We start from the raw sequence: 13076 nt of genomic DNA on the forward strand, positions 1-13076 counted from the left end.
GTGCAAAGCACGTCGGTAGAACCAGTCTCGCGTAAGCGTACGCATAATGTCGGTCCGGGCCGCTTCATCCAACAATACCGCCGAACCAAAGTATGACATGCTGGTAAGCAGTATGACTTATATCGCCCACAACTCACTTGTGTTCTACTCGTGCACAACATCAACGCATAAAACCTAGGCTCGGATACCACTGTAGGGGAACGTAGTAATTTCAAAAAATTTCCTACGCACACGCAAGATCATGGTGATGCATAGCAATAAGAGGGGAGAGTGTTGTCTACGTACCCTCGTAGACCGGAAGCGGAAGCGTTAGCACAACGCGGTTGATGTAGTAGTACGTCTTCACGGCCCGACCGATCAAGCAACGAAACTACGGCACCTCTGAGTTCTAGCACACGTTCAGCTCAATGACGATCCCCAGACTCCGATCCAGCAGAATGTTGGGGAAGAGTTCCGTCAGCACGACGGCGTGGTGACGATCTTGGTGTTCTACCGTCGCAGGGCTTCGCCTAAGCACCGCTACAATATTATCGAGGATTATGGTGGAGGAGGGCACCGCACACGGCTAATAGATCTCAAGGATCAATTGTTGTGTCTAGAGGTGCCCCCTGCCCCCGTATATAAAGGAGCAAGGGGGAGGGGCGGCCAGCCAGGAGGAGGCGCGCCAGGGAGGAGTCCTACTACTACCGGGAGTAGGACTCCCTTCTTTCCTTGTCCAACTAGGAGAGAGGGAAGGAAGGGAGAGAGGAGAGAAAGGAAAGGGGGGGTGCCGCCCCTCCCTCCTTGTCCAATTCGGACTAGAGGGGGAGGGGGCGCGCAGCTTGCCCTGGCCGCCCCTCCTCTGCTCCACTTTGGGCCCATGAGGCCCATTAATCCCTGGGGGGGGGGGGGTTCCGGTAACCCCCGGTACTCCGTTTTATATCCGATAACTCCCGGAACCATTCCTGTGTCCAAATATAGTCGTCCAATATATCAATCTTTATGTCTCAACTATTTCGAGACTCCTCGTTATGTCCGTGATCACATCCGGGACTCCGAACATCCTCCGGTACATCAAAATATATAAACTCATAATGAAACTGTCATCGTAACATTAAGCGTGCGGACCCTACGGGTTCGAGAACAATGTAGACATGACCGAGACACGTCTCTGGTCAATAACCAATAGCGGAACCTGGATGCTCATATTGGCTCCTACATATTCTACAAAGATCTTTTATCGGTCAGATCGCATAACAACATACGTTGTTCCCTTTGTCATCGGTATGTTACTTGCCCGAGATTTGATCGTCGGTATCTCAATACCTAGTTCAATCTCGTTACCGGCAAGTCTCTTTACTTGTTCCATAATACATCACCCCGCAACTAACTTATTAGTTGCAATGCTTGCAAGGCTTATGTGATGTGCATTACCGAGAGGGCCCAGAGATACCTCTCCGACAATCGGAGTGACAAATCCTAATCTCGAAATACGCCAACCCAACAAGTACCTTCGGAGACACCTGTAGAGCACCTTTATAATCACCCAGTTACGTTGTGACGTTTGGTAGCACACAAAGTGTTCCTCTGGTAAACGGGAGTTGCATAATCTCATAGTCATAGAAACATGTATAAGTCATGAAGAAAGCAATAGCAACAAACTAAACGATCAAGTGCTAAGCTAACAAAATAGGTCAAGTCAATCACATCATTCTCCTAATGATGTGATCCCGTTAATCAAATGACAACTCATGTCTATGGTTAGGAAACATAACCATCTTTGATCAACGAGCTAGTCAAGTAGAGGCATACTAGTGACACTATGTTTGTCTATGTATTCACACATGTATTATGTTTCCGGTTAATACAATTCTAGCATGAATAATAAACATTTATCATGATATAAGGAAATAAATAATAACTTTATTATTGTCTCTAGGGCATTTTTCCTTCAAATACAATACTCCTTTCCAGCGCTTTACGTCGCCCGCCTCCCAATGCATCCCTGGTCATCTTGATGGCCTACAGGAGGCGCTTCACCTACAACAGAATTTCGCGATAGGAATCCCTTCTTCACCTACAGTAAAATTTCGAGATCTCAACACTATCAGGCTAATACAAAGATCCATGAGAAGTGTGGACGCACCAACGTCTCCAGATATGCATGGATCGTACGGGTAACTGATTTGGGAAATGTAGGCGGCGATGCTGGCATGGCCGACGACACATGATGCATCTATAGTGAGACCGGCGGCGGCCAGCAGCACCGTGGTGGCCCAATTCGATAAGCCCGGCGGTCGAGTACCTGGAAGGCTAGTATCCCACGCCCACGACGTTGGCAAAGTAGCTCGGGATGGCAGCGGCGAATCGCTGGGTCACCCGTGTCAGTGACCTCGAGGCGCCGTTGGCGCGAAGGGGAGCATGTTTCCACTATCGCAGATCTCCCATGCGACATCAATGGTTGACAGCATCAGTCTCTCTCGATGGACCAGATCATCCCTGTCACGGTATTCGGGGAGAGGGGGTAGGCAGTGCCAAACAGCGGAGGGAGAGGCTTGACCTGGCAGGTTCTTGAGCGGTTTGACAGTTCTTTTTTTTCAAGGATAGCTGAATGCCCTTGCGTTGATCAATAACCAGAAGGTTATTAATTCTACTTCGCAAACTTCGACAATGCATGCACATTTTAATTTTCGATCAAAAAACAAAGGTAACAAACTCCTATAACAGTGGATAAAATACAAGAAATCAGTCTAACTGAAAATACCACGTCTATCTTAGAACGTCTATAATACCAATTAAGAAGTCTGCTACAAAACTTACTAACAGGTGGAAAAGGGGCAGCTAGTATCTCTCCAACAAACAAAATCATACCATACAAAATAGATTGCCTGCAGTCAACAAAACAGTAGTAGGGCATCTGAACAAAAAAATACATAGGGAAAATGGAACATGTCGTTTCGAAGATTACATTAATCCTGTCAATGTTAACCACAATACTGAAGATAGGCCATAATGGCCACATGACCATCTGCACTGTACTGATAACGGAACTGCGTGTCTTCATTGCTATCATTATAGATTAACATATTTAATTGTTTTAGCACAAAGGTTCCATAATGTCAGGGTAAATTCAAGAATCTTCACACGCACTTAATAGACCATGTAATAGCATGTTGAAAACTACGCAGGAAAAGCATGGTTCCGAGATACTTAAGTCTTGAGGTCAGTCCAGTCTTACCACGAAAATGAAAAGACCATATGATTTCTGGTGCAGCTCCCTATTCATCAGTAGAGAATCCTTCGATTTATTTACATGAAGATTCTTATTGGGCATGGCTGCATCAATCCGAGTATATATATCTAGATGATTGATTCCACACATGTGGAGCAGATATTGGAGATTATTAAGATTCTAGCTTATTCCAAACTTTATTTATTTTTATCCCAGTTCTAGACTTCTAATGTCTGTGAAAGAAGAAAATCTTGACCGGAACACAAAATGGCAACAATAAGAAAAAGTTATCACCGGAGCAATGCAGTTAAGAGTTCCGGATACCTTTCAGAAAGAAGTGACATATATTAGCATATTTTATCAGAACAATTCAATCTGCAAATTAGCAAACATGGACATTCCAGTGCATAGTAGTACGAAAAAGGTGAAAACAAGTGAAGTGTGACACAATGTAACAACTGAATCAACAAGGACATGTTAGAATGCGAACATATTGGAGATGAGAATTCCATTGACCTCTTGTTGGACTCTTCAAATCAGATCACTGATGGCGCTTCCAGCAGCGAGGCTTCCCCATGGCAAGACATCTTTCTGGCTATTGTAGCTCTGGAGGATTATGCCATCAGTAGATAATCTACCAGGACCTAAGGCTTCTCCATCCGGCCACGGCTGCAGCCGCATCCACATCGCCATGGATGCTTCGCCATATCCGTCTGGACGAGCGCAGGCTCTTCATCACCAACCTCTTTTTTAGCCATGATGCCATGGTGGCCACCAGGCGGCTTGAAGCCACAAACGACATGCTTGAGCACACATCGCGATGTTGGGGGGCCACACCCGACAGCGACACCATGCAACGCGTCATGGCGGCGTTCATGGAGGCGTTGGCGCGATGCTAGCTCCCGGCATGGACTGGCCTGTGCAGGGCACTGCTCCTACCCCGTGCGGCGCCCACGCCACCATCGCACCCTATACCATGCAATTAAATTGGCAGACAGAGTGCAAAATAATGGAACAAAATTGACAGAAAGATGAACAATGTGCAAGTAGCAACCTCAAAATACGTGGACTACTCATTTTGAAGTTTCAGAAGAGTTGATCTCAGAAAACTTCAATTGAACGCAAGGCCGAGTAGCAATGCACCCGGATCAGCAGCCTGATTTTTAGATGGTGTAGCTGGCAAATCTTCAAATCTAGTCCCCAAGAAGAAAATCAAGAGCAGATCATGAAGTTAATATACAGAGCTTCCAGAAATCACACATTCACCTACATCCAAATGAAGCCTCCACCTGACAAAATCACATGCCTAGTTCTTATAGTGTCCCAAAGGCAGTATGTAAGGCAGCGGAATGGATGATCAAATCATAAAACACAATCTAGTATTTACCAGCGATTCAATATCCTGCACGTCGGACTGGATCTCAGAGAGCCTCTGCTTCATCTTGTCTGCTTAGATCTCACCATGTAAGACGAAACCAACAACAGCGAACAGAAATAGGCACGGGAAGAGAGGGTGGCGATCTTGGCGAAGACCTCGCAGACGCAGAGTCGCAGTACTGGCGCTCGTAGCCCTGGAACACCTCGCTGCTTATGATTGCTCCTCTTGGCCGCCTTTCATGGCATGTATTAAAGATAAATGGTAGCTAACCAGACCTGGCCGCTGCCACCGCCGAGAGGAGGTTGAGTAGTCAGCCGTTTGCGTAGGTGAAAGATGCTATGTACGTCCTTGATCCATCGCCCGCCGTCCAGGATTGACCCATGCACTTGAGACAGACAATACTGGGCGCGCATCGAAGCAGACTTCATTGCTATGTCCCGGATCCACCGCCCCCTGTCCTGCTTGACCCATCCACAGGAATCAACACCGGACGCACCGGCTCGTCGTCGATGCCAACGGGCTGTTTCATTGCGATGTCAAGGGGGACCGCGGAAGGGCCGCACTGGTGCCTGTGCTACGCGCTACTCGCTAGCGGCGTCAATTGGGAAGGGGCGGCTAGGGTTTGAACAGGGAGGAGGAGACACGGCTTGCGTGGATTTTTCGTTGGTTGCGTGCGTGGGTATGACGGTTTTGCTGGTTCTTTCGCCGGATCGCATGGGGGTGGGACCACGTAATTAAGAAGAACGAATCACGTTTGGGGTGGAACGTACGCAGGGAAAACCAACAGCGCACGGGAGGGAGGCTCGACGAAGGGTTCGACGACGTAAGACGGGAAACGGAACACTGCGTTTCTTTTAGGTATTATTATATTATTATTAGAGAATTAGAGATTAGAGATAGAGATTAGAGATTATTTGTTTTCTAAAGCAAATTGCATTAATGAGAGAGATCCGTTGATTTGGCTAAGGTAGGAAAGAATCTATTATTTATTTGCTAAAGCAAATTGCATTAATGGGAGAGATTCGTTGATTTGACTAAGGTAGGAAAGAATCTATTATTTGTTTTCTAAAGCAAATTGCATTAATGAGAGAGATTCATTGATTTGCCTAAGGTAGGAAAGTTAGATCCGTGATCTTTTGTCATTAGGAAAGTGTTGAAAATAAACCGTACCGGACTACCAACTCCTCCATTAGGTTTTTTTTCGCTGGTTAATTTTTGTAGGTTTTTTTTCGCTGGATTGTCTTGGGTGCGATCAGAGGTTAGGCCCTAGAGTGCGTGGGGGCGGGTACGCGATTTTTTCGGTTCGTGGCGGCTCAGTGTGAGGTGAGATGAGGTACAAAAAAAACCATAGGAGATGGGACGAAAAAAAATCTGAAAGCGGGACTACCAATTGCTTCATTAGGAGTAGAGATCTATCAACATCTTAGCAATCAAAACACAATAGAAAGAATCTTAGGGGGAAAAAACAATAGAAAGTACCCCTATCAGTCAACAAAAGGGTCAGCAGATTCATCCAAATAGGTAGTACCAGTTGAACCAACCCACGGATAAATCCATCATGGTGCACTTCAACGCTGAATCGAACATCGTCCGGGCCTGCATTGTACATAATAATCTTGGATCGAGCAGATTTGGTAGACAAACCTTATGGCATACTCCCTTTATTTCTAAATATAAGTCTTTTTAGACATTAAGAAGGACTACACATATGGATATAGACGCATTTTAGAGTACAGATTTATTCATTTTGTTTCGTATGTAGTCCATAATTAAAATCTTTAAAAGATTCAGGAACGGAGGTTGTATGAATCTTCTTTTCGCTATATTAGTCTCCTCATTAATCTGACGTGTGCGTACAAAACACCATGGCTCTGACTCTATGATCAAAGTTGCGAAGATCTCCGTGACGAATGCATAGTCAATACAGGGCCAGATCTGAATCATCATAAATAAACGTCCACTGCACATAATTAATAATTTGTTTACATACAGACATACTGTACACTTTAAGCATACATTCTGCTCGTGTTTCATAACAATCATGTAGGACCAACTATCACGGAGGGCGTGCATGCTTTCCAGTGGAAATTTCATTTCACTTCTTTCCAGGTACACAGCCAATGCTGTACTATAATATATACACTGCTCGGAAATAATCAGGAAGACCTTTTGTTTCGTACACGTACACCACCAATCTCTCTTGTAAACATCACTGCAAGAGGTTGGAGAGCCCAGCCCTCACGCGTGTTCTTCATGAAATGACACGCAATTGTCATGCGTGTTCAGGAGAGAAAAGCTCAGGCAGTATACATGCCTCTTAGGCCTCCTCCTCGAGGGCGAACAATCTTGCCTCCACAGACACGGATAGAGTCGCAGAAATCTCTCTTCTTGAGAAACTTCTTGATATCTTCTAGTATGACCGGTGTGTTTTGGATTATCATCTTCTTGCACTGAATTACAATATGGTACGATTGAGAATGATACTACTGAAAATAGATACACTACACTTCAATAGAAGATATATTTAGATGCTTACCTTCTGTACGAAACTCTCTGTGTTGTTGCATCCTTTCAGAAGTATCTCGATTATCTTGAGCTGTCAAGACCAGATCAATGGCAGGTTTAAGTTTCCTCTTTTGGCTAGTCACTCACTTTTACCACACAAAAGCTGTTAAGTAGATAGAGAGGCATCTGGGTGCCAGTGCAAATATGAAAGAAAACTGGCATTATTTATGTGCTGCATAAAAACCAAAAATGCACCTAATCCAGCACCGACACTTCCTGGCTGATAGGACTTTTAAACTGGGAGAAGCTCGACCAAGACTCATGTTCGTGAGTCTCAACTAGATTAGCAATCAGATATGGAACACCCTTGCTATCACCGGTTCTGTATCAGACCACCCTTGCCAGCATTGGCAGTTCCCAGCTAATACTCCCTCCGTCCGAAAAAAGCTTGTCCATTTGAGGGACAAGCTTTTTCGGATGGAGAGAGTAGGTTGCAAGTCAGCATTTGAAACCATAATCACCTACTCAACCCAACCCACCACTCCTTACAACTACGCTAGTTAATTGTCCGTGATATGCCATGTAGGAAATAAATTGATCAGTGAAAATAACATGCAACTGGCCACTCCCTACCATGTTCCATAACATTTCGGCATTGCATTAGTCACTAGGTTGTTGGCTCTACTTGATGTCTGAATTCCAAACTGAAGATAACCTGGACAAACAACCTAGTACTTGGGAGTGTTCGACAAGATAGGAAACTATAGATACACGATAAATCTTTCCCTGGTTTATGCTTGTACAAACAATCCCAATATGGACTGACTAGTAGTTTTCGTACTATAGAGCAGAGAGCTCCATCCTAGTGAGATAAACTACAGTATCAACATGGTGGATAATAGCAGAGAAATGAAGAGAAGAGTGACAAGGGTTGAGCTAAGTTATTCATTGCTATATCCTCTCCTAACATAAGAAAGATAAAGAAAGGGCTAATAAGCTCTTGAGAACTAGATTTCGATGTATACTCATACACCAAATGTAACTCGGGAGTTTCAGAACATAATAATTTAAAGAAATCAGACACAAAGGACATAGGGACGAACATAATAGTTCAAAAGGAAGAAATCGTATAAAGAATACCTCCATCTCAGGGTCTTCAAGACCAGCACGAATCTCATCAACAACCTCATGGCAAAGGGTGCAAGCATGTTCATGTCCTGGGAGGCGAATGTATGTAACTTCCTCACAAAGACTTGCTGATACGCAAAATTCTTCAGGGCTTAGAGAATCAATTTGTTCGAAGAACAGTGCTGCATAATAATCAACCAACTTTGTACACTGCCATGTAAAAATCAAGAGCACATTGAAATACGAAATGCTTGATTTAGAACATAGGTATAAGTACAATAACTATTTAAGAAATAGAGCATTTGATTTTACTTTTAAGTTAAAAAATACCTCTAACTTAAGTGAATGAAATTTCAAACAAGCTTGGTGAAGAGTATCTATAATTTCGATCCGTGTCTCATTCTCCTTCAAATAGAAGAGGGTTTCTGTGGCAAACTGCTCACAAAGTTGGCATAGTTGTGGACTTCCCTTTGTTGTAAGAGATACCGTGTTCTCATTTAATCTCTTTTCGACAACTACAACAAAATCAAATAAATAAGACATAAAAACTGATTCAAACAAGGATGAATATCCAAGTATTTGAAAACAAAATTCAAAAATATATTTGAAAATGTAGACAACAAGCAAACAAACAAAATTCTGAAAACAATAGTATGTAACAAGGTCATGTGTATTACTCATATATTATATTACACCCTAAACCCTAAGAACCAGTGACACAAAGATCTCGGTTAAGTAGGTCTCCGATGTGTAGAAGATTGATAGAAGATTATCGGTAATCATCAGCATGCTATGGGCCTGACTTTATCCTGGCATAATTAACAAGATTGGAACATATAAAAGTATTTGAAGTAGTAATCAGTGACAATTGTCTGTTGGTGAGTCCATGAGTGGATATACAGAAATTAGAGGGGCGAGGGAAAAAGATAGGCATTGATTAGTTTCTTTACATAGAGATAAGAGAGATAAAGGATTTGGGAATGGAGATCCCTCCTCATTCAACTTTATATTAATGTTTGAATAACGGATGCTCCTCACATTCAGATAAACAGATATAAAACCTTATACCTTCCATTCTCCTTCCTGAGAAGTGGACGGTTTCCGAATTAATTTTCAATCCTGGAAGGATACAGGTACTTCCACTAGACTTGGGTCCAGACCAGTTCGCAACCAAATGAATATAGTGATAATTTTAGTTCCTACTTCTGGCTGGACCTCAAATATCCATGGGAGGATAACATAATCCTTGCATCTCAAACAGGGCCTAACATAGCATCATCATGTGCACTATTTTATGAATATCGATCTGGGAGTTCTAGTCACGATTTTGTGTTACCTTCAGTATATAATCTCGTATTACCATAATAGAAGGAAAATTCTACTCAGGAAAACAAAACAGCCGTTAGAAAATAAATCTTGTATTGCTTGCTTACAACTGGATGCAGGATCGAGGTTAAGCGGCCACATACCAGTATGGTCCAAGGCCAAGATTCTACTGCCCAAAAGGACAACGCCAGTGATGAACAAAGCAAAAAGTCTTGAGCCCATTTTGTCTGTTAATAAAGAGATGGACAAGCAATTAAATGTAACAACTACTCCCTCTGTCCCATAATATAAGAAAGTTTTTGACACTAGTGTAGTGTCAAAAACGCTCTTATATTATGGGACGGAGGGAGTATACAAAAGAGAGAAGTATATACATAATAACATCAAAATTTTGCTAATTCTTAAAAGATGATTCAAGGTTAACTGAGGTAAATCTACAGATAATTAATTTCCCTTCATACACAAATCTGAACAAAGGTCTCAGTTCCATCTTCCTTCTTGTATGTATCACATGCTACATTTTAGTTCCTTACAAAAAAACATGCATCCAGTCTAGCATGTGTAGAACTTGAACCAAAACATTCTAACAGTTCGAAAGGAAAGCACTACATTAAATAAACGGAATATGGCTGTATGCTCCAAAATCTAGATAAGACTTATGTGCTAGTTCACCATCGCCAAGGCACCAGCTGTTCCCCTTTCTGCATTCTTCTAAGAAGATACTCAGAATGCAGAGAAACTAACCCAATGGTATGGACAAACAGTAAATTTGATTTGCAGAACTAATGGTGAGCAAAGGTGACATATAAACTCCTCAAATCCTTTTGAAAAGGTTTTTTTTTTTTTTGCACAAGTACTTCCTCTGAAGTTGGACTTAACATTAAGAACCAGGAATAACAATTCAATTACTCCTTCCGATCCATATTAATTGTCGCTGTTTAGTGCAAACTGTGTACTAAATCAACGACAATTAATATGGATTGGAGAGGGAGTACTATTTTCTTGAACTACTATTATTGCCTTCAAAAGAAATCAAACAGCTATGAGCCATCAAAAGATGCCAGGCTTTTCTCCACGAATTTCACATGCATCTATCGGAAACACAAGCAAACAAGTGCTAGTTGAAGATGTGGAGATAGACTAGCAGCTGGCATGATATCGCAACCCCTGAACCGGATCTACTCTTAAACAGGGTGAAATTCTTTGCGTCTACCTTAAGTTCGGATGAGGATCTTGGGCCGACCGACCAATGGGAGCGGAGGGCGGCGCGGGGCGGTGCTTCCTGTGCGGACGGCCGAGCGCCGGCCGCGGCGGAGACAAGCGGGAGCGAGAAGAGCTAGGCAGAGGCAGGGAGGAGATGTTTCGAGAACACCACGCCGTTGACTGGATTTGTTGCGGCCACTAGGGCATCTGTTATTTTCTGATTTTCCACGCTTTATTAAATCCAAAAGGTTAAAAAAATAGTATTTATACTCTATGCTTTTAATTAATAAATTTTATAAAAAGTACTAGTGTTAAAACGTCCCATTTGACAAAAATATGTTCTGTTTGTTATTTCAAAACTATTTCTACCAGAAAATGTTCATCACATATAAAATGTTCACACAATTCATGGAATTGTTCAAATATGTACCATCTAAAGTATTTCATTTTCTCCCTAATTTTAGCCCCACTAGCTCCATACATATTGCGTGTGTTGTTGATGTGAGGTTACGAGTAGACCCTTTGCGCTCTTAGCTACAATGTCACATCTAAATATTGTGGGTGGGCCACACGAAAGTCCCACCAGCTCGGAGCCTATCACACGAGGCCTTAATGCTTCGGCGGTGGGATTCCCTTGCGCTGCCTATGATGGTTGCGTGATGGGGTCTACAACACAACCACCGCAATGTTGGCGTCCATAGCGAAGGGTTGTTTTCTTAATGATATTAGCGTGATGGCAGACTCGAGGGAAAGCATGAGAACACTCCATCCCACGTGAGAGATGGACTATGTTAGGCACAATGAAGAAAGTGGCGTGTTGATATAGATGAGGGTGATGACAACAAATCACGATGGTTATGGAGGCGATGGAGATTGAAGTACTTTTTTTCTCAATTGATTACACATAGCACGGTGAGCTTTCTAAAATACAACTAGTAAAAAAATATATGATTGCGGTGACACCATGACCTCATGCTATCCTTCGAGGTGTTCGTCTAGGTTGCTCATGGAGTCTTCAAGGTGCAACTGGAGCAGCGTTGGACGCTGTCAGGAGCATGAGCCTACAGGGTATAATGTATGTCAACGTCAACATCTCCTAGTCGGCTTCTTCCCAGGTCCATCCTGATTCTACCGTTCACTAGTCGAATTCCTTTAGGCACCATGGCGGAGGGTATGTTGATCTTGATTACCCTGAAGTCATGATCGGGCTTTATGAGATGTCTACTTTAGTTGTGACTTGGCTTTGATACCCTATGTTACGCCTTCTCGCAATTCATGGCTAGAAGGTGGGCAACATGAGCCATTTATTTTTGTAGTTGTGGTGTGGATAATGAGCTCTAGGGAGTTCGTTTCAAAAGAAATTAAATGTATATTTAAAAGTTCTAAAAATATGAACCCTTTTCTAGAAATACATACACATCCTTTTCAATTATATGTAAAATTTCATCATCAAATTCTATGTAGGCTACACAAAAGGACAAATATCTTGCCTAAATACAATGAAGAAAAAACCTATTTTAATCTATGTATTTGTCTTTTTTTCATATAGCATGTGTGCTTATATGTTCATGAAATTTTGTACATGTATATACTACAAATATATGCTTATGTTATACTTATATTTTTTCAGATTTTTTGAGGTGTGGAAATATCATTTTATGAAAAAACATTTAAAGGGCTTTGTGGCGCTTGGCCTCCATATCCACTTCTCGCATATTTTTTCTCAAAGAAAATCCAATACGCACCCCAAGTACCCCATTTCTTCTGCCGCTTCCGTCCAGCCCAAAAAGACTATCAAGCCCAGCCCAACCCAAACCCAACCCAAGCCCTGACACCGCACTCTCCGACCGAACCCAGATCTGCGGGCGAGCACCATCCACAGAGTCCGCTGGCGCGGCCGCACACGAGCCGCGACCCGCCGACCCCACGCCGTAGTCTAGTGCCGGACAACGCGTCGCCGGTCCCATCCGTCAGCGAAGCACACATCACAAGCCAAGCCAGCCGTCATCGACCGAGCCCACTCCGACCGACCCCACAGCGAGCCCAGAAGAGGCGCAGCACAGCACACTCCTCCGGCACCGAGCCCTCCGCCCCGCCCCGCGCCCGACCCGAAACCCCAGCCGATCGGCGGCGGCCGGCCGGCGGAGATGTCGCTGACGGAGGTCAGGATCGGCGAGGAGGTGTGGCTCACCTGCCTCTCCCACGCCCTCACCACCGAGACCGAGGAGGTCATGGGCCTCCTCCTCGGCGACGTCGTGGTTCGCCCCCCTCCCCTCCCACCTACCCGTTCCCCTCCCCTCCCCGCTCCCCCCCTCGCGAATGTCT

At 43.7% G+C, this 13076-nt stretch overlaps 2 protein-coding genes across 2 annotated transcripts in view; one reads left to right on the forward strand and one right to left on the reverse strand.

Moving 5' to 3' along the window:
• Positions 1 to 6525: 6525 nt before the first annotated feature.
• LOC119289228 (proactivator polypeptide-like 1) lies at positions 6526 to 10942 on the reverse strand. Its single transcript, XM_037568597.1, has 6 exons — positions 10762 to 10942; positions 9692 to 9775; positions 8553 to 8737; positions 8235 to 8432; positions 7126 to 7185; positions 6526 to 7039 (listed from the first exon to the last, which is right to left on the reverse strand). Exons 2-6 carry the CDS (start codon positions 9768 to 9770, stop codon positions 6887 to 6889), a joined length of 675 nt encoding a protein of 224 aa, XP_037424494.1. The 5' UTR covers positions 9771 to 9775; positions 10762 to 10942; the 3' UTR covers positions 6526 to 6886.
• Positions 10943 to 12782: 1840 nt separating this feature from the next.
• LOC119289239 (lys-63-specific deubiquitinase BRCC36-like) overlaps positions 12783 to 13076 on the forward strand; it is a 6349-nt gene continuing 6055 nt past the window's right edge. The window contains exon 1 of the mRNA XM_037568605.1: positions 12783 to 13009. Coding sequence (XP_037424502.1) covers positions 12899 to 13009 — 111 coding nt within the window. The 5' untranslated portion in view covers positions 12783 to 12898. The remainder of the gene's footprint in view (positions 13010 to 13076) is intronic.

This window comes from Triticum dicoccoides, chromosome 1A (assembly GCF_002162155.2).
Source record: "Triticum dicoccoides isolate Atlit2015 ecotype Zavitan chromosome 1A, WEW_v2.0, whole genome shotgun sequence".
Classification (NCBI taxonomy): domain Eukaryota; kingdom Viridiplantae; phylum Streptophyta; class Magnoliopsida; order Poales; family Poaceae; genus Triticum; species Triticum dicoccoides.